The 21,915-nt window shown below is 48.9% G+C and overlaps 1 protein-coding gene across 6 annotated transcripts in view; it reads right to left on the bottom strand.

Annotated features, from left to right (window-relative positions):
• ADK (adenosine kinase) overlaps positions 1 to 21,915 on the bottom strand; it is a 615,496-nt gene that overhangs the window by 327,545 nt on the left and 266,036 nt on the right. For all 6 annotated transcript variants that reach the window (XM_085608730.1, XM_085608729.1, XM_085608731.1 and 3 more), the window contains one exon: positions 17,173 to 17,226. In XM_085608730.1, the coding sequence (XP_085464856.1) occupies positions 17,173 to 17,226 (54 nt within the window). The remainder of the gene's footprint in view (positions 1 to 17,172; positions 17,227 to 21,915) is intronic.

Genomic DNA, 21,915 nt, shown 5'->3' with positions numbered 1-21,915 from the left:
AGCCACCACTGCAACTGCTGTGCAGTGCCCTCCGAGATCAAGACATGGTCGGACAGGTTGCCGTGATGCTGGGCCCACTGAAACTTCAGGTCCCACTGCAGAGCTCGCATGCGCCGCCTGGCGTGATGCACTAGTAGGATGCAGGAGGCCATCCGCCCCAGAAGCCGCAACACTAGCCTGACCGAAACCTAGGATAGAGGCCAAAAGATGGGAATCAGGGCCTGTATATCCCGGACCCGCTGTTCCGGCGGATGAACCCGGAACTGCGCCGAATCGAGAACCGCTCCGATGAAGAGGAGCTTCTGAGAGGGGCTCAGGTGTGACTTCGGCACGTTGATGGAAAACCCCAGCAAATGCAGGAGATCCGCCGTAGTCTGGAGGTGGGAGACGGCTGCCTGGGGCGAACCCGCCTTCAACAACCAGTCGTCGAGATAGGGGAAGACTGGAACCCCCTAATCTGCGCAGATGAGCTGCGACCACCGCCATCACGTTCGTGAACACCCATGGGGCACTGGTAAGGCCGAAGGGGAGCACGGTGAACTGAAAGTGCTCTTGACCCACCGTGAACCGCAGGTAACGCCGGTGGGCCGGCAGGAAGGGGATGTGGAAATATGCGTCCTGCAAGTCCAACGCTACCATCCAGTCTCCAGGGTCTAGGGCAGCTAGAACCTGAGCCAAAGTCAACATTTTGAACCGTTCCTTCCGGAGGAAGGCATTGACGTTCCTGAGGTCCAAGATAGGGCGTAGGCCCCCTTTGCCCTTCTTGGGAACCAGAAAGTAGTGGGAACAACCACCACGACCTACTTCTGGGCTCGGAACGCGCTCGACGGCCTCTTTGGCCAAGAGGGCCGAAACTTCCTCTTGCAGAAGATTCAAATGATCCTCCGAGATACGGTGGTGCTGCGTTGGCATGGCTGGAGGGGTCGTCTCGAAGGGGAGGGAGTAGCCCCTTCGGACGATTTGCAGCACCCACCTGTCCGAAGTAATGGTACGCCAGTGTAGCAGGTGATGGCGAACCCGGCCTCCCACTGGCGAGGAATGGGCCTGAAAGCTCGGACTAGGAAGGCTTTGAGGCGGATGCTGCCGGGGTGGATGTGGACTGACCGCGTTGTCCTCCAGTACCGCCTCAGCGGAAACAACGTCCGCGACCGCGTGCAGGCTGGTTCTGCGGCCGGTGGCTAGGTGGACGTGAGGAGGTGCCCCTTCCTTGGCCACGAAAGGAGCGAAAAGCGGAAGTTTGTGGCTGCGGGGCCGAGAGGCCCAAGGACTTGGCCGTAGCCCGGGAGTCCTTGGAGCGAGCCAGCGCACTGTCCGCTTTCTCACCAAAAAGGCGAGTGCCATCAAAAGCCATGTCCATGAGAGTGCTCTGGACATCCCCTGAAAAGGACGTGGACCGCAGCCAGGCGTGATGTCGATGCGCCACCGTGGTAGAAATCGCCCTACCCAGCGAGTCCGTAGTGTCGAGTCCACATCGGATTGCATGGCGCGCTGCATCTCTCCCGCCAGAGCTGAGGAAAGCCGTGCCCGGGCCTCCACCGGGCACAGGGGCAACACGTCCTCCACCGGATCCCACAGAGAGTGGGAATAACGGTCCAAGAGACAGGCGGTGTTCAAAGACCGCAGGCCCAAACTGAGCGAGGAGAACAGCTTCTTACCGAACTGTTCCAGTCTCTTGGAATCCCGGTCCGGAGGAGCGGACGGGAAGGAGGATTGGGAGGTAGAGGCCTGGATAACCAGACTCTCGGGGGTGGGGTGTTGGGACAGAAAACTGGGGTCGCCCGGAGCAGGGCGGTGGCGCCTGGCAACGTTCCTATCCACAGGAGGGACTGTGGAGGGCTTGGACCAGGTGCCCTGCAGAACATCAATGAGGGCCTCATTGAATTGCAGCAGAGGCTCAGTGGAGCATGCGGCAGACTGAAGCACCTCAGTGAGGATGTTAGTCCTCACAGCCACGGCAGGCAGCTCAAGCCCAAGGGCCGCGGTCGCCTTGCGCAGCACCACAGAAAAAGCTACACCCTCCTCCGAAGCCACAGTCGGAGGAGAGATGAATCCAGTGTCCGGTGACGTATCCAAACCACTGGCCTACCCCAGTTCATCTGCCCAGTCCTGTGAAAGTTGGCCCTGAAGGGCCAAAGGGTCCACGGACCCCTCCCAGTCGCCCCCGTCATCCGATTCCTGGTAAACAGGAGGAATGATCGGAGCCGGTCGATAGCCAAAATGTGTCTCTAGCGGCGTCGGATGCGGCGTCTGGCGCCGCCGCACCGGCGTCGGGACCGGACAGGTGCTGAACCGGGGATCGACATCGACCGGGGCCCAGGCACGGGCCCCTCGGGGACCTGCAGCGTCGGGGCCGGAGCCTCCAACAGCGCCGGGGCCGGAGCCGCCGGCGCGCAAGGTCGCCCAGTCGAGTACGCGGGGCCCGAAGGCGCGCCAGCGGGCGTCGACGGCGGGGCCAGGGTCCTCATGGCCGAGAGGAAGGCACTGACCTCCGCCGGCGTCGCGTCAGTCCCAGCGGGTATGGGGACGTGCGCGGCGCCTGCGGCTCCGGCGGAGCCGCGGGGGTTGAACCACCCTGACCCTCGGCCGAGTCGCGCGACCGGTGAGGGGAGTCCGAAGAGCGGTGTCGCCTCTTGGACTTCTTGGAGCGCTTCGACTTACCCGAAGACTTCGAGCCAGACGAGCGACGATGTCGAGTGCGGCTCCGCGACCAATCCTTGGACCTCCTCCTGGACCGGGATCGAGAGGGGCGCGGAGCCGAGTGACGAAGCTCGAGAAGCTTACGGGACCGCTCCCGTCTAGCTTTCGAGGTCAGGGCCATACAAATCAGAGCACGATTCCGCGTCGTGGTCGAGGCCCAAACAATACAGGCACTGGCGGTGATGATCGGTCACCGACATCAGTCGGTGACAGTCGTCGCAGGCCTCGAAACCAGGCATCCTACCGGCACCAGAGTCGAGAAAGTGACCAAAAAGAGTCAAAAAAGTTAGTCAGAAAGTGACTAAAGGGGTAGCTCTCCCGGATCGGCGCTTACTGGTGCAGAAAAAAGAAGAACTGACGTCAGTGCGCGAGGGCGGCGTCTAAGTACTCCGACGACGGACGCAGAGCCGCAGACGACGCCTAGCGACGCGCAAGGGGTATTGCTACAAAAATCTTCCGGATCCAGTCTGACACCTGGGGATATTCTAAGGTGAGGAATCTAACGAACGTGTTTCTTTCAGATGCCCCCAACTTGCCATAAAGCTCAGAACTCCTAAAAACAATAAGCATTCATGTGAAACACACTGAAGCCCAATAGAAAACATGCTTCAATTATCTTCTTCTGAAGATGGGACGCTACTATGATAATGTCATTGTCGAAGGACCAACTCAAACCTGAACCAAAGGGTTCAAAACAAAGGAGATACAGTTCCCTCTTGCTTGTAAAGGTAAAGCAACCCACTGTATTATCAGAAAGGCTTGAATGACTTACCCCTGTAAGAAAGAACTTGAAACAAGAAAGATGGCCTTAAATTCTAGGTTTAGGAGATAAAACTACTGTGATACTGGAAATTCTGTCATAAGAATAACTGCAGGAGAAAGTGGATCAAAATGACTTCTTTCATGAGGCAGGACTGTATGGGTAACCAATTTTAAAACTCAGACTTAACTAGGAATTGAATTTTTGATCTGCAAATTGAAAAAAATGAACTTAGTTCTGGGCTAGTCGGACTTGCAGGGTTCTTGAACTGGCTGTGTGGACAGGCCCTCAAGTATCCAACAAGACCTTTGATTCAAGAGTCTCTGAAATCACCAAGCCCAACTCATAGAGTGGCTTGAAAAATACTGTCTTTCTTCACTGAACTCATGTACCCCAAAGAGGGAATGACCAAACCCACAGGAAAGGCTATCAATGTTCATATGTACTGATGACTATGTAAATAAATAAGCTAGGAAACTTAGTACCATGTATGAATATGGATATCGAAGAGGACGACACAAGCAATTTGAAGGCTCAGACAGACAGAAGACTGTGCCTCGGCCAGTCAGCACACTATGTACAGGTATGAATATATTCCTTACCGTCAAAGATGGGTGGAGGATACCCCGGTAGAGGCAAAGTTTATTTCTGAGGGCAACGGTGCTCCTTGCACAAATCCCATGCACTCTATGTTCTCAAGCACTAGCTCAATTGTTTCCAGAAGATATTTTCGATTTTCTTCAAGAAGATCCGCAGAGGATATCGGAGATCTTGAATGACAAAGGAGGTACTGAATGTTTAAAGGGTATTGATGCTCAACATGTAGCACCACCTGCTCCTATGTTTCCAGGCGTGAATCATAAAAGGGCAACAACCTAACTTCTGCCAAGCCTGTATGCTCCAAGAGTTTAATTCTAGCTCTATGCACACAAGCGGAAGTTAACTTAGCTTTTTGGAAAAGTCTGCCCCGGTTACGGAGGAAAATGGCACTGGTTTTGACTTAGAATGAAACCTCAGCATCGTATTTAAAAAAATAAAATATAAAAAAAAGTCTCTTTGCTTTTTGGTTTTTTTGTCTGTTTTCTAGTATTAAAAGGTTTAAAGGTGTAAGAAGGTTCAAAGGAAAATGTTACTTAAGCTTTAAGCATCTGTTTGTCGCATGTAGTGCTGTAGAATTACATTCTGTGCATGCTCCTGCCATCTGGTATTGGGCATGTACAACTTGTTTTTGTTCAAAGAAGTCTTTGCCAGTCACGAGGTATAGTGGCTACACCCATCTCTGGCAATGAACACGGGCATTGACTCTCCCGTTAGATTGTTTTTTTCCACACGGCAGGGGAGGATGTAGATGGAGCATAGAGGTAGAGAAGAGATGACCGTGCAAAGTAAAGGTAAAAATATAATGTCATCTGTAATAACAAAACCGTATGTCCCTAGCAGAACTTTACGTTCCTCTTACAAGGGCTTAGTTTGGATCCCTAATATACACAAGAAGAGGCTGAGGGGGGGGGCGCTCCTTTGTTTGAAAACAGAAAAACTGGAACTTGCTTCCTAAAGCACTCGGAGGTTTGGATACTGAAAAGGCCTGTGAAGTTTCGTTACAAACTCCTCTGTTTAGTGAACTCTAATCATCTTTCCCACTTACAAGCCTTGATCACCAAGACGCTTCTGGAGAAGCAGCTGCGTGCTACATAAACGATATATTAATAATTAATTTGCTCTTTCAATAACCCAGGCAACCAGGGAGGGGGGTGGGCGCTTGTGAATCTATAGCACTACATGCCACAAACCGATGCTTACAGGTTAAGTTACATTTTCAGTTTTGTGGCATGTTTAGCTGTAGATCCACATGTGCATAGACTGTAAAGAAGTCCTCCCATAAGTGGTGGCTTAGCCTGAGAATGTTGCAAAAGATGGGAAAACGTACGCAGTACAGCCAGGCCAAAGTTAGCTTGCAGGGAGGCCAAGACATCCAAACATTAATGGTTGCAAAATTTTTCCGGGTTAGACCATGTAGCTGCTTTGCAGATGTCAGCTAAAGAAATGTTACCCAGGAAAGACATTTAGGCCCCTTTCCTACGAGTGGTGTAGGGTCTGAGAAGGCAAGGGTCTTTTGGCTTTTGCCTAACAGGTGTATATGCACCTAACAATCTAGCGTGCAAATCCTTGTTTAAAAAGGGCATGCCCACGGAGGAGCCTAGCGCGCAACCAAGATGGACGCGTAGGCACAGGGCTCCCCGGACCCTTGCCGCTCCTCGCAACTTATCCTGACATTATCCTGGATTTGTGGACGGATTCTGGAAGATGAACCTTGGCTGAATCCATAACTCTTTTCAGAACGTAAATCGGACCTGGGAGACCTGAAATATAGCGTCTTGCATTTTGGAGGCCCACCTGGAAGCTGTGCCCGGTGCTTTGGTGAACTGTGGGGCCGGGGAGTAGTTGAACAACAACGGCATCGGAGCCTTGCCAATGACCGCGCCCCCACTTTCAGTTTCGCTTTTGCACTTCTGCATGGCCTGATCGAGGAGCTACTTCGCGCGGCTGGGGCGTCCTCCGGCCTTTGTACTGGACTGATTTGTGCCTTTTTCTCCACTCTTCCGAGCGGGCTCTTGGACAGTCTGGGTCTGATCTGCTGGCACCCCTTTGGTATCGGTCCTGGCAGACCCCTCCGATGAGCATCGCTCAACATGGCGGGCAAGGGGGATCCCGAGAAACGGAGGACCAAGACATCCCACCGTGGGGGACCAGTCCAGAGTAACATCATGGATCGTTATACCCAGGCCAAAGGATCCCCCGGGCCAGCAAGTGCCGCCGTGGAGGACTCTGGTGGTGGCCCGTCCGTGCCCACGGAATTGTCGCTGCAAGACGTTATGGGCGCCATCAACGGCATAAGGGAGACCATCGCCCGGCAGTACGAGGCTCTGGCCCGTAAAATTGACACGGTTGCCATTGATGTTACGTTAATTCGGGCGGATCTCTCCAAGACTAACGAGAGGGTTCAATCGCTGGACTTGAGGACATCCACTCTTGTTACGGATGCTTCAGACCTCCAGGCAACTCTTGGCGATCTAAAGTCGGCAAACGACACGATGTCCTGGCGGCTGGAGGATTTCGAAGGTCGGGCACGACGCAATAATATCCGCGTCATAGGTGTACCGGAGACTCTCGACAATCGTCCGGTGGACCTCATGGTCGAAGATCTCGTCCTCAATCATCTTGCCCCTTCAGGCCTGAGCAAGTTCTTCGCCGTGGAGCGTGCCCATCGTGTCCCGGGCGGTAGGCCTCGACCAGGAGCTCCCCCGAGGCCTATTATTGCAAAACTTTTTCATTACAGAGACCGGGATGCGATCCTGCAGGCCTCGAGGGTGCACGGCCCAGTTAACTATGAGAATGCCTCCGTTAACTTCTTTCCGGACTTCACCCAACTCGTTCAGAAACAGAGAATGGGCTTTCAGGGGGTGAAGCGCCGTCTTCGAGATCTGGAACTTAAATACTCTATGCTTTTCCCTGCCAGGCTTCGTGTGGAATATGAAGATCGGACTCTCTTTTTTGAACGCCCTGACACTGAGTGACTGGTTAGACTCCCTGCCGGACCGGGGCGAACGATCTGGGCGTACTGGCGGTGCTGAGGGTGGAGGGCCTCTGCAGGAATGATTCTTGGTCCTCTACTTTGACATTTCCTTCTGCGCCCAGCCAGGTTCTACTTCAATTGTATATTTTGTCTATTAATGTTCTGTTTGGATGCGGGCGGGGACGGGTCCCTTTCCTCCTCTAGGGTCTTTTTGTAGCATGGGATTGTTAGGGCGACAGGCACACTGCAAGTTGGGGGGGCTGTATAGTCCGCAGGGGTGCAGGGTGGGGGGAGTTGCAATGGCGTGGGAGGGGGACAGTGGTTGTTGGGTTGTGTGTTTTTTCTTTTCAAGGCGGTGTGCTTGTTTCCTTTCAGTTTTAGGTGTCTGGCTGCGTGCCCGGGGACTCCAGCTTCTTGTGTTGGGATGGGGGGGGGGACGGGTTGAAACTTATGTCTTGGAACGTCAACGGATTGGGGGACCGTATTAAACGTGGGGTTGTGTTGCAATATTTGCGCCGATTGGCCCCTGATGTGGTATTTCTTCAAGAGACGCACATGGTGGGCTATGTCATGCCATGCCATGCCATGAACAGGGGGGGCTACCGACTGGTTGCACATTCTGGCTTCACCACTGGATCCAGAGGGGTGGGCATCTTGCTGCGATCTTCCCTCCCGCTTGAGATTGACAAAGTTACTCTTGATGATAGAGGGCGCTATGCGTCCTTGACTGGACGGTGGGAGGGTCAGACTCTTTCATTGGTCTTGGTCTATGTTCCCCCGGGCCTCCAGACCTCCACTTTCTCTGATGTGGGTCGTATGTTACTTGAACTTCCTGATAGTCTCTTGCTTGTGGGTGGGGATTTTAATTCCGTGATTTCTGGCGAGTTGGATCGTTACCCTCCCAGAGCCCTCTCTGCCGCCCTGGCGTGGCTCGGCGGGTTCTTGGACACTTTTGGCCTAGTGGACTGCTGGAGGTTGATACATCCGACACAGAGTCAGTACACATTCCACTCCGGGGCTCACGGGAGTCTCTCCAGACTAGATTATTTTCTTATGCCAGCGGCCCAGACCACCCGGGTCCGGGAGGTTAAGCACCTGGCCCGGGGCATTTCCGATCATTCCCCATTGTGGTTACTCTTAGATACCGGGATGCGATCTGCCGGGCGGGTCGCCCCCCATTAACCCCTGGTACCTGCGTGACCCCAAGATCCGCAAGGGTCTCATTAAGTCGCTTGACCAGTATTTTCTTGAGAATGAGGGGTCCGTCTTGTCCTCAGTGTCCTTGTGGGAGGCTTTCAAAACAGTTCTCCGAGGACACGCCCTATCCCTGATCGTGGAGGCCAAGAAAGCTAAGAACGGGGAGGTGGTTGCGTTGGAGGCTGAGATATCGGGGTTGGAGGCTGCCTTGGAGACGGCTGTCACTCAGGACGGGCTCCACGCTCTCAGCCTGAAGCAATTCGAATACAAGTCCCTTGTTACGGATGCTGCTCGGACAATGTATAGGGAACAGCAGGGTAGGCTGTATGATGCTGGGGATAAGGCGGGTAAATTGATTGCTTGGCTTGATAAGAAGGAGAGAGTGAATCGAGTGGTCCCCGTGCTTCAGACGTCGGAGGGAGTGAGTGTGACTGACCCTGGTGAGATTGTGGAGTGTTTTGCTGATTACTTCCGTGCTGTGTACTCCCCGGTGTCTAATAGGGATGAGGCTGACTCCCGTCACTTGTTGAAGGATATTGCTTTGCCCTGCCTGTCGGTGGAGGAGCGTGAGCAGTTAGATGCCCCGTTATCGGTCGACGAGATTGCTACCGCGATTCGTTTCCTTCGCTCAGGCAAGGCTATGGGCCCCAACGGACTCCCTATTGAACTTTACAAACTGCAACCGGATAAAATTGCGCCATTTCTCCGTCGTATGTTTTCGGAGTCGCTTGAACTTGGTTCTCTCCCTGCTGACCAACGTCTGGCCACTATAGTCGTGATTCCCAAGGACGGTAAGCCTCGGGACCGTTGCACCTTGGGGCAGGATTTATTAGTTGGGTTAAACTTATACGCTGCTCCGTTGGCTCAGGTTGTCGTTAATGGGAGGGTTTCCCGGCCCTTCGTTCTTGGGAGGGGCACTAGGCAGGGGTGTCCGTGGTCTCCCCTGCTCTTCGCTCTGGCTTTGGAACCGCTCGCTGCTTGGCTTCGTTGGGAACCGACGATAAGAGGGATCCAGTGGGCCCCTGGCTTCGAGGATCGAGTTTCGTTGTACGCGGATGACATTCTTTTGTACCTCACCTCACCACGTCAGTCACTCAATGTGCTCTTTGACATCCTTACTTCCTTCGGCAAGAACTCTGGTTTGATTATTAACTGGTCCAAATCTTGTGTCTATGCTATATCCGGTGGCTTTCCTCTCTTGCCTTCTCGTTTTCCCATTACGGCGTCCCACTCCGGCTTTACGTACCTGGGGGTGTACGTCTCATTGGACCCGGCGGTCCGCTACGAGCATAATCTCCTCTCTCCACTTCGGAGATTGAGGTTAGACGTGGCCCGTTGGCGTAAGCTTCCCTTGTCTCCCCTCGGTCGTGCGGCGCTTTTTAAAATGATGTCTCTTCCCCGATTCCTTTACGCACTTCAGAACTCCTTTGATATTATTCCGGCGGCCTACTTCCGTAAAGTGGAGAGCTTACAGAGGAGGCTTGTTTGGGATGGTCGTGCACGTATTGCTCTTGCAAAACTGACTCTCCCCTGGTATGACGGGGGCATTGCGCTCCCGGACATCAGGAGGTACTATTGGGCCTCCCAGCTATCTGCTATTAACCATGCAACGTACGCACCTGGTCCGAATCCGGCTTTCGAAATGGATAGATTTTTGTTGCATGGCGGCAACTTTAACAGAGCGCTTTACTCTCGATCGGCTGGGAGGAACTTAACCGGTCCCACTAAGATTGCTGTGCGAGTGTGGAGGGCTGCGAATGTGGCCATGGGCTGGAATGAGCGTCTGACGGGTGCGACCCCTTTGTTTGCGTCTGAAAGATTCGGAAGCCTCTGGACGACGAAGGGCTTTGAGCGTTGGGACACGATTGGCATCAGTAGAGTAGGTGACCTCTGGGTGAAGGGTGCGGTTAAATCCTTTGCTGCGCTGGAGAGTGAGTACGAATTGAGTGAGAGGGAGTTCTTTCGGTACGTCCAGGTTCGGCACGCCTTGCTCTCGGCCTTCGGGGCTGGGACTGCAGTCCCTGTGTCTTCGCCACTCGAGGACCGCATACTCGACGGTCACTTGCCCGACAGTACCATTTCCCTTATCTATAAAAAACTAATAAACGTTCGGGCGGATCTCCTCGTGCGCCTTCGGGAGGCGTGGACCGGGGATGGTGTGGAACTGGACGATGAGGATTGGCAGTCTGCGCTGTCCTCCCCTAAGGAAGTGGCCATACCCGCGCGTCTCCGTCTTGTCCAGCTTAAAATTCTCCACCGTGTCTACGTGACGGGCCCTCGTTTAGTTTTGATGGGTTTTTCTGAAGACGGGCTCTGTAGGCGCGGCTGTGGGCTCGGCGCCACTTTTCTCCATGTTCTCTGGGAGTGCTGTGAGGTGGCGGAGTATTGGCGCCGGGTGCATGCCGTCATGGAATGCGTCACTGGGGTCGCTTTGTTGCCCGAGGCTCGCCGATGTTTGTTGAACGTGTGGGAGCCTAATGACTATAATGCGGCTCAGACTCGGTGGGCCGCCCTTGGGAACATGATTGCTAAGAGGGACATCGCACAGCGTTGGGGTTCCCGACGGCCTCCCACCGTGTCAGTATGGAAGGAGAACATGGATTGGTGCATGTGCAGAGAGAAGACTGTGTATGTGTCTCGGGGTAAGCCGGGGGCGTGGGGTAGAATCTGGGGTCAGTGGAACGCGTACCGAGGGAACATCTGCACGCCCCCCCTCGTGGACACATCTGATGCTGCCTTGTCCCCCTGATCCTGAGGTTCCCGGACTATTACATTTTACCTGTAGACGGTTGTGGCTCTCCCGTCGCCCCCACCTCCCCCTTGCTCATCCTCATTGTCCACCTGAGGGTGGAGTATGTATTGTGTAGTTCCCCGGATATGGTTAGACGCCCCTTTTTTGATGGTTTCCGCCTTGCTTTTTGGTGTTATTTTATTTTTTTCTTTGTATTTCTAAAATCTATGTATCCTGATAACCTCTGAGGTGCACTCAGTAATTTGTTAATTCGGCTGGGCCCCAGGGGGCCTGTTGCTGCCTTGATGTTGTTGACCATGTATATATTAGCGGCCGGCCCTGGTGGTTGTAGGCCCATGTTTGTATTGATTTTTATGTACAATAAAGGTTTTCTCAAAAAAAAAAAAAAGGCATGCCCCTTCTGTGGTTTGGAGAAAGGCACAAACAGCTGTTGTATCTGACTGAAGGGTATTGTTTTGGCAATGTAGTACAGAAGTGCTCTTTTGACATCCAAAGTATGCAAAGCGTGTTCCACTATGTATTCTGGATGTGGGAGGAACACAAGGAGTTCTATTGTTTGGCTGAGATGAAAGCTAGAGGCTTAGGTAGGATTTGGGGTCGGTTCTTAGAATGACCCTCTCCTGATGCACTTGGAAAAAACGTTTTTCCAAGGTAAGAGTGTAATTCACTGACATGCCCAAGGGAAGTTACAAGGAAAGCAACTTTCCAGGAAAGAAACTGCAATGGACAGGAGTGAAGTGGTTCGAAAAGAGGGCCCATTAGTCTAGTGAGTACTATGTTGAGGTTCCACACAAGAGCGAGAGGAGTCTGTGGTGGGTTAGCCCGTTTCAGGCCTTCCATGAAAGCCTTAATGACTAGGATTCTGAAAAGTAAAGTGTGTTGTCCATTTTGAAGGTAAGCAGCCATTGCAGCAAAATGGAGTCTGGCAGAAGTATAGGCAAAGCCCAACTTCTTTGGGTGAAGAAGGTAAAGTCCTGCACAGAGGATCAATATGCCTAGGGACACAGGAGGTGTGTACAAACAGTTTCGACTAGGCTGCATAGCAGGCTTTAGTTGTGGGCTGGCATGCTTCTTTCAGAATGCTCGTGCTCTCTGCATGGAGGTAACCAAATTCTAAAACATCTGGAGCCAAATCACAAGATTGAGATGCTGAGGACTGGGATGACTCAGCATGCCTTGGTTTTAAGAGAGAAGGTCCAGCCAGTTGAGAGCTTCTTGTGAGGAACAATGGCTAGTTTGTGCAGAGTGGTGAGCCAGGGAAGGTGTGCCCAGATTGGCGCTACTAGGATGGGAGTGAGGGATGTCTGCCTCAGTATTCGACCCACAAATGGGAGGAGTGGGAGAGGCTGAAAAGCATGACTGAATATTCCCGACCAAATCATCCGTACTGCATTGTCCATGGACTGTGGGAGCCTTGAGGTGAACTTGGGTATTTAGCGTTTTTGGTGGTGGCGAACAGGTCCATCTACAGGTACCCTCCAACAAGGGAAGTACAGGAGTAGGGCTTGGAGTTCCAATTCGTGGACTTGTTGATGGGTCCTGCTGAGCAGGTCTGCCAAGTCATTGTCTACTGCGAGAATGTACTGAATGTGCAGATGTACCCTGTGAAATGCTCTGGGCTTAAGCAGACAACTGGAGTGAGTGCGTGTCCTCCCTGCTTTTGTAGATAAAACATGGCAGTTGAATTGTCCTTACGGGCCAAGACTACCTTCTGCTAGATATTGGGGAAGGAATGCCCCGAGGGCCACCTGTACAGCCAACAGCTCTAGGTGGTTGATGTAGAGACCCTACTGAGAAGGTGTCCACACCCCTTGGATGGTGTGGTGCTGGAGGTGCGCCTCGCAGCTAGTGAGTGCAGCATCCGTGGTGATTATCTCCTGTGGAACAGGAGAGAAAAGGCTGTCCTGCAAGAGGCTGTTTACATTCACCACTGCAAAACGTGAGGAGTTTGGCCCTAAATCAACACTAGATTGTCCCAATAACCCTTTGTCTGAAACCACTGTGCTGCTAGACACTGCTGTAATGGATGCATGTGTAACCTGGCGTGAGGAACTATGGTGATGCAGGATGCCATCATGCCAAATAAGCGCATAATGGTCCTGACCGTTACTGGACGATTTGGCGGAAAAAGAGGTTGCAATGTTTGGAGCACTTCTAACCTTGCTGGGATAAGCTTTCCCTACTTGGGAGAAGAGAATGGTCTCAACGAAGGGTTGGACTTCTAGGGGCTGGAGGTGAGATTTTGTAAAATTGATCGTGAAGCCTATGCTGTGAAGTAGATCTATGGTGGTCTGTGGATGCGAAAGCATTGCTGCTACGTGGCTCTCCTGATCAGCCAAATTGTCTAGGTAAGGGAAGAAAGACATGGATGCAGGTCCTTCTGAGGTGAGCAGCTACCACGGCCAAGCACTTGGTAAACACTCTTGGGGCTGTGTAGACCCCGAAGGCCAGCACTTTGAAGTGATAATGCTGACCACTCACTATGAACTGTAGGTATCTTTGATGTGCAGGGTGGATGGGTATGTAGAAGTAGGCATCCTTCAGATCGGGAAAGGTCATTAAGTCGCCTTGCTGTAGAAGAGGGATGACACCCTGGAGAGTCACCATGTGAAACTGCCCTGACTGGATAAACTTGCTGAGGGCCAGAAGTTGGGGATGTGCCTGAGAGAGCAGTCCTTTTTAGGGATTAGAAAGTATAGGCAGTACACCCCCTTGCAGGTATTGTGTCAGACTGGTTCTATGGCCCATTTGGCTTGTAGTGCGTGCATCTCCTCTAGGAGCAGATGCTGGAGTTCTGGGGAGGATGTGTTTGCGGGAGGCAATGTTTGATGGTGTTTGTGTGAATTCTAAGCACTAACCCTCCTGTATGAGGTCTAGAACCCAATAGTTAGAGGAGATTTCTGCCCAGCAGGGCAGGAACCCCTGCAACCTTCCCCTAAACAGGCATTATAAGGTAGGTAGAAGGACGAGAGTGTCCCCTTTTTGCGTAGCAGTGGTAAAGGGAAATAGTGTTAAGGCCCCCCCTGACAGCTGTCTAAAGCGCAGCAGATGTTAGTATTAGAAATGATTTTGCCTTCCGCCACTAACTCCTGCCCCCGGTTTTTCGGTCTCGCCTAGGCAGCGCTTGCGCAGCCTCTTCGAGGCACGCTGTATTTAGGATATGGGCTGGAAAAAACACCCATCTTTTTCACTGGTTCCTGTGGCTGTCCTTTAGAAATGCTGGCTTTTCATTTGTGAATACCTTTTTGTATAAATGACATTTCTTTTTCATTTTAATGTACTATTATCTATTAATCGTCTGTTCACGTTCTTGTGGAACTGTTCTTTTCTCATAAGAAAAAATATGAAAAATAAAGTAAATCAAATATGAACAGTTTCCTTATGATGTTTTAGGTGTATTGTATCCTTGGTCCAGTCAGAGTGACAATTTTTGAATACATGATACATAGTACACATTGAAATATATAGGTAGAGAAAGTTTTCTTTTTGTGTGAATACATTTAGTAGTCTTTCCTTTTGGAATTTTGCATCTTCCCATGAGGACTGGCCCTACTACATGTACTGTTATGCTTTCATGTTATTTACCATACCTTGAGGGCACTTTTTTTGGTTGACTTTCCCCTTTTGGAGCGAACACACAAGGCAATTTCATGTCTTTTGCTTATCAGACCCCAATGGCGCCTGCTCCATGCACTTCCCCCTTCCATCAGCATGTTTTTTGTAGAGTCGGAATTCACCCGATCCTGTAACTATAATTATTTGTGTCTGGTCTGGAATTTGCATGTCTTTGATTTTGCTCATCAGACGCCGATCCATTTCTTGTCTATTTATTGACTTTTGTGACAATGGCGGCATCCCGCCCTTTAGCTTTAAACATCAAAAGCTTAAGCGCAACATGCCGCCATTGCTACAAAAGTCAATAAATTAAAACAACAAAGTCAGGTGGACATTGTAGTTCTTTTTCATTTGCAAAGCCAATAGCTCTGCATTTAACTAATGCACGACCTATTGCTTTGCAAATGCTGGTTTATATTTTGTCTGGGAGATGTTGAACGAGTTTCTCAATTTGATCCTAGTCGGCTTAGTTGTAAGGGTAAAGGCGGTCAATGGAATTGGCAATATGCCAATGGATGTCAGACTGCCACAACATGCTGGCCACTAGCATCAATCTTCTTACTCTCCCAGGCGGGTGGCGTTTGAGGTATACGACATCTCCTGTACCCTGGGAGTTGGCCCACTTCCCAGCTGTGTAAACTACTAAGGAATAAGGGGGAGAACAGGCCCCTGATATAGGGTGAATCAGACAGGAGGAGTTAGAGGAGGAGGACGGGAAGGAGGCAGTGGAGAAGTGTTTCTGTCATGAAGCTGAGACTTCCTTGACGTTGGCTCACAGGTGGGTTGAGGGCCTCTGCAAAAATCAATTTCCTGTGAGGAACAGAGTCCATGGATGATCGGGGAGGTTTGGCCAGGATCTCACTAGTGCCAGGCTGCATGTTGATGCGTTGTTGCCTAGAGTCAAGCTGCTCTTAGGGCTATTGAGGATTGGCTGGTCAAGATCCTCAAAAGGATTGGAGGATGCGGCTGTGGACATCGGTCCTGAGGGAGCCGAGGAGTGCCTCTGGTCGGTGGTCTCAGCGCCAAGTGCTGCGACTCAGTAGGTCTCTGCTCGAAGGCTTTGGTTCAGAGTGTCCCGGCTCAGAAAGTCTCGACTCAAACGAAAGCCGAAGTGGTGTCTTCTGGACTGGTGCCGAGACGGTGGTCAACACTGACCCAGGACGCTTCAAGGAGGACTTTGTGATCAGATAGGAGGAGGGCGTCAGATGCAGCTTGGACGTTCGGTGCAGACCATGGCTGTGAGGCAGTGGTGGACTAGAGGCCTCTGATAAGTTAACAGGAGCTCAAACTGTTGCCTCCCTGGGGTGAGCAGGCACTAAGCCAGCAGGGGGCCCTGTGTTTGTCATCTGAATCAGCATATTCCAGCACGAACGCCTCCTTCATCTTGACACTGTAAAGACCTGGCAGACACAGATTCTCATTCTCTGAAGAAGTCAGGAGTATTCTCTGCTTCCCGACAATGCGCCATAGAACCCGAAATGATGTGCCGCGCTCATCAATACCGAAGCATCATTTGGTTGCAGAACACAAGGCTTGCCGCACAAGAGTCCTCTCGTTGACTGGGGGACAAGCAGAGGTTGAAAATTTTGTGCCGGCTTGTCCTATTTTACGTGGCAAGTGGGACAGAAATGGAACAGAGTCCTTTCCATCACGTAGACTCTTGTTCAAAGCGATAGTAGTCTGAGCCCTGGTTTGTATTTTATTGTATTAAGACGTCGACTGTAGGATAGATTCGGAATACACGGCGGTGGGGACCTACAAGTAGGCAGGATTGTGAATTCAACCGGCGAAGAACAGATCCAATGGCCTGGCGAAAAGACGAGGCGTTGAACCGGAGCTCACACAGACTTCTGAACCCAACGGCGGAGAAAAAAACAATCTAACAATGAAGCCCATGTGCATTACCAGAGAAGTAGAGTTACTATACCTCGTGACTCAAAAAGACATCTTTGAAAAAAACAATCTGTACATGTCTGAGCCCAATACTAGATGGCAGGTGTATGCAAAGCATGTTTTACAGCTACACATCCCACGAACATTTCCCTTTGGGGAGTAAAAAATAAAAATCAATAAAATATTTTGAAGTTATCATTCTAAATTTGTTCTTTTTCTTCTCTTTACCTACTGATTGAAAAAGCAGGGCCTTGCCTTCCGTGAACATATTCAAACCTTTTTTGATTATGTCCAACTACATATAAAAGCTCTAAGAGGGTCACATTGGAAGGACCATGGGAAGTACCTACTGTCCTTCACTGCTATTCAAGTGTTCTAGGGTATATATGCTGGTGCTGTCCTGAACAAGAATGATGATGTTATCTTAAGATCTTCAATCTGTAGGAAAGCCCTATTTTACCTCCGGCTTTGAGGCGTCCTATGAGTATTATATGGTGGTCAGGCTTGGAGAGAAATAAGTGTTGTCATCACAATTCCACTTTGATGGCAACACCAGCCCTCTCTTGTGAAAAAAACATTATTTTGAGGCTTGTCGGACTAAACATTTACCACCTTACAAGTTATACATTAGTATGCAGATATAGTGAATAAATACCTTATTGAAGAAAAAAAAAATACACTTACAGTTCCTTATGCTTCTCCTCAGCTAAGATCTGGTCATTGGCTTTCAGTCCATACCTGGAACAGAAAAAAAGTTAATCAGGTAGAGAACTCAAACACATAACATGTTCAATAAGAAAATTGCCAGAAGAGAGAAGAGAATTAGTTACTCACCTTTAACAAAGGCTAAGTGGTTTGATATAGCCTAAATTTCATCTGCTTAGTAACACCCTTCTTTGTTGTGGTTTGGTCTTGCTAAATTAAGTTTTTCTAAAAACATAAAATTTAAAACATCCTACGTTGGGCTGGCGGTCATTAACCATTCATTTACAGCCCGTTTTCTGTTAACGAGTTATATGATGTGCATAAACTGAAGTCTACAATGGGCTCTGAATACTGCACATTTTTGGGATTCAAGTTTTCATTCAGGTCTTGTTAGTAGGTATGGCTAGAACAACTCATCCCCATATCAGTCCTATAATGCAATTCTAAAAAAAAGAGAATCCACCATAGATTTCTGTTTTTTATGACACTTGCTTCAGATTTCCAGTGGAAATTGAAGAAAACACCAAAGACTTCCATCAACAGTGACAATAAACAGAGGTACAATTTAGTTTTTTTTTTATTTAAGAAAGTAGCATACTTGCAGATGTGGGCCTGCCGAAGTAGAAGACCAGGGAAAGAGACCTCCACTCAAAGAAGACTGCTGGGTTGTTTGCTTCTCTTAAAAGTGTAAGCAAATGGTCAAACACAAAGGTTAAAAGGAGCCACGCAGCTACACTTAAAATAGCACCAGAACCTGGCCAATAATTTCAGTGGTGATACCTTCAAAATTATTTTATGTGGTAAAGAGAATACCGAGTCTGTCTTGCCCACGTGGGCATCAAGAGAATTGCTGAAATGAAAGATTATTGCATCGTACTTGATTCCCGATTTTGACAGTGATATTGGTAGTAAGATATAAACAAGTATAATTGATCAATTTGTGAATCAAATCACCCATTAGAAAACACTTTTTTTATTTTGTTGAAATGGAGGCCTGTTGTTGCTACCCCACTCACAAAATAGTCGCGATACCATTAGGTTTACTTTTGGTTTGTGCAAACATTGCTTCTTGCAACCTAGTGTCTTCTGCATGGGGGTTTTCTGTTCCTTTCACATTTTCACAGTTAGACTGACACAGTGGTAACTGATCAAGTCTATTATTTTGTACCTACTCTTGACAAGTGTGGGGACGTTGTTTCCCTTTATTTTTAAGAGTGCAATACACAGACATCATGTGCCATGTTTCATATTAGTACCATAGTCATATCCCAACTCCAACGTTCTCTAATGTCTAATACGTAGGCTCCCTACACTGGGGGTGGGAAATCTGTAGTAAAGTCAGCAAGTGCTCTAGATATGGGAGCATCTTGGCCTCCAATGCAAGAAGGTCATACCTTTTTGGTATCACAACCGCTAGATTATCCCTATTTACTTGTTCATGTGACCACTGGCTGTTTAGCTACTCACAAGCCGGTCTCATTTGTAATCTAGCGTTGGGTGTGACATGCAGGCATGGGTCTATCAAGCATAGTAGTTTGATCGATTTCCTCGCTGTCATCTGGTATCAGGAATAATTCTGTGAAATAACTGAATTCGTTCTCACAATGTGCAATCCACGGTCTTCTTGAGGCCCATTTTTGCTCTACAACTGCCTATGTTGATGTATGTAAGAAAGCGGTTTGTGTACTGCAGATATCATTTTAATGATTAATGGTCTTCTGACCTTTAATTAGAAAATGTTAATTCTTCGGCTAGTCATCCAAATATGGTTATACAAGAAGGGCACCGCCACTGCCCATGCTTCTGATAAACCATACATTTCAGGTACTTGCGCATGAAGCATAAAAATAATCATCCCTAAAGCCCACCTCCTTGTTGTAATGACATGACATCCTGCAAGTTTATCATTGTCATTATCATTATCACAGCTAGACTGGTCGCAAGAGAAACCACATTCTAAAAGACCTTTAACGATTCCCCCTGAAAACTAGCATTACCTTTAAAATGGAATGCATAAAGAACACAGTACTGCATGTCCCATTACTCATCTAGCTACATGAACGAAAACTAGTGAACTACCGGAGAAATAATTTTAAAGAGGTAAATCTTGGTGCTGCCTAGAAATCCCCCGAACCAGAAAAGTTGTGTTAACCAAGCATTCTCCTGTCTAGAGCCACAACATTGGAGAGGCCTACCAGAAAACATTAGACTCGATCCTAACCTCATCTTTCAGAAAGCTTTCAAGACTCGCCTCTTCAGAGTTCTCCTAAAATACTAATGTGTTTCTCTTTTCCCCTCTTAGGTCGTTCAGTGTAAAGCACTTCACTGTTATTGTAGCCAGGTCCACAGTACACCAATACATTTAGTAAATATGTAAATATCACAAACACATTAGTATAGTAGTTGGAGGACTAAATTGTCTCTTGGAGGAGGCGTTTTAAAAACACTTCCTGTCCTCATTCCTATATCAAAACATTCTACTATCTTTTCTTTAACCCTTTTCAACAATATTTTTGGAGACTTGTCAAACTGGATGCATTATTTGCATGCATTATATGCATGACAGTTTCCAGCATCCATTCATATGTCATGGTGGTAGTCAATGGTGTGGGAAGGCCGATAATATTCCACCAATTGTGAAAAAAAAGCTCACTTACCTTTTTCGGACCGTTATACAGCGCTTTTACCGTCCCTAGTCCAGATGATGACCTCCCACTCATCAAGATGTTGAAACAATGTCGACTTTTATACATATGGAGCTTTTCCAGCTCAATTACGAACATAGAATTAGAAAACGGTAGTCGGAGGATTTTCATCCCGTTTCATAAAGACAAGCCTCGGTGAGATTCTTCCTCTGAAATCTTGTGACAGAACATCCACAGCAAGTCCGAATTGTTAGAAGATTTAGCCCATATAAGCACCAATGGTTTGGAGAAACCTGAAACAGCGACTGAAGTACAGTGTCTAGAATCAAGCATCTGAAAGCAGACTGCAAGAGAGCTATATAGATATTTGGCCACTGAGGATGCCGCAGAGGCTTGTGTCCACAGAAGTTCCCTATTATGGTGAGGTCACCTGACCTGCAGATGAGTTTAATTTGAACCATGTGGGCATGCAGCATCTCGTTTGGGTCAAGACTGAAGAAGCACTCACTTTACTGTGATCAATACCCCAAGAGCGACAGTAGTAAAATTAGCTCAGGACCTACTGCCCCTGACAGCGGAAACCACACTCATACACCCCACATTTGTGGTACACCATGAGCCGGGTGGTGGTGGTAGGGTGAAGAGGTGAGGAAGGGGTGAGACAAGATGGAAAAAGAAATAAGACATCAACTTCCTTCTGTAGTCAATACTCCCTTCTTCAGACTTGGCCAGAACCCCTTTGTAAATATCCCTCAGCTGCACCCCCTTTCTATACAACGATTCTACTATTACCTAATCTATTAAATTTAGTAGGCTCTTAATTGAAAAAAAGTAGAATGTGACTCTTTTGACAGGTAATTTCACTTCTTAATGCAAAAAATATATACATCACATTAAAAGCCGTGGATTAGTCTACAGACCCCTCCATTTAATAAGGGGTCATTTCTATTAGCCCCTCATACCTTCTTTTCACTGTTAATGGCCATCAGATATTTCTATGCAACAAGAGTACCGTTTAAAATTAATACAAACTCAATAAGGCTGCAACTTACAAAAAACAAAATCACAATAGTAGCTTTTTATGTAGTAAGTCAGTCATAGATAGGGGTGGTCTAGTCAATCCTTAGGGTATTTTTTTTCTCCAAAAATCCAGGTTGTACAACTCCATGCTGCAAAATAGAAACCTCAGAAGAAAGTTTGCTCAAAGTCCATAAATCCCTAATTACAGTTTACAGGCATTCACAAAACCAGACTCATGAAAATTTAATACTTTTGGTTGAATCCAGAATCCAACTAAAGGTGAATGACCCAAGAACAATAAACCCTCCAAAACATGGCTCAGAATCGGAGCAGAAATACTGCTGAATGACATGCGCTTCCTTGCTATGTGTTTCCTTCTAAATTGCAGCCCGACTCCAACACGACATCTAATCTCACAGGAGTTGTCGCGTGACACTATGCCTATCCACTTCCGCCAGGAAGGCTCTTCATTGTTGAGAATACGACAGAAACAGCAGACTCCACATAGCACGAGTCCCTGCTCATCGCTTCTGTCGTGAGAGCTTTCCCTCAGCAGCTTATCTGAGGTTTCCATCCGGGTAGAAAACAAGGAAGGTTCCCGTGACATGGTACAATTTACAAAGCAATCCAAAAGTTTTCAGTGGACAGTGTTTTTGGCAAGAGAGCATCCCTTGACAGAGTCTTCAACGTTGTGTATTTTTGGGCTTTTCTGGTGCTAGAAATGGATGCTTTCGGTATCTAGGGGCATAGTGTCTAAGTTATGAGTTTGCTTGGCGATCCACACATGACTTTCTGCAAGTGTTAATCATCTTCGTCTTGGGCATAATTATCAATTTCATAGATGCGACAGACCCCCCTTCCCTAAACTCCCTCTTCCTTGCGGCACATTGACGATTTAGTTAGTAGTCCTCAAACCGTGCAGAGAACTCCCCAGGACTCAAATCCGCTTACTGGTCATCTGGAGAACCTGGATTTTAAACAGTCCTAGGAGGTCACTTACACACCGACAGGCAACCCACCATCTGTCCGATTTGGAGATCTTTGGTTTCCTACTCTT

This window comes from Triturus cristatus, chromosome 1_2 (assembly GCF_964204655.1).
Source record: "Triturus cristatus chromosome 1_2, aTriCri1.1, whole genome shotgun sequence".
Lineage (NCBI taxonomy): Eukaryota > Metazoa > Chordata > Amphibia > Caudata > Salamandridae > Triturus > Triturus cristatus.
The sequence above is the reverse complement of the archived record's forward strand: the minus strand, read 5'-3'. Positions and strand labels throughout refer to the sequence as shown.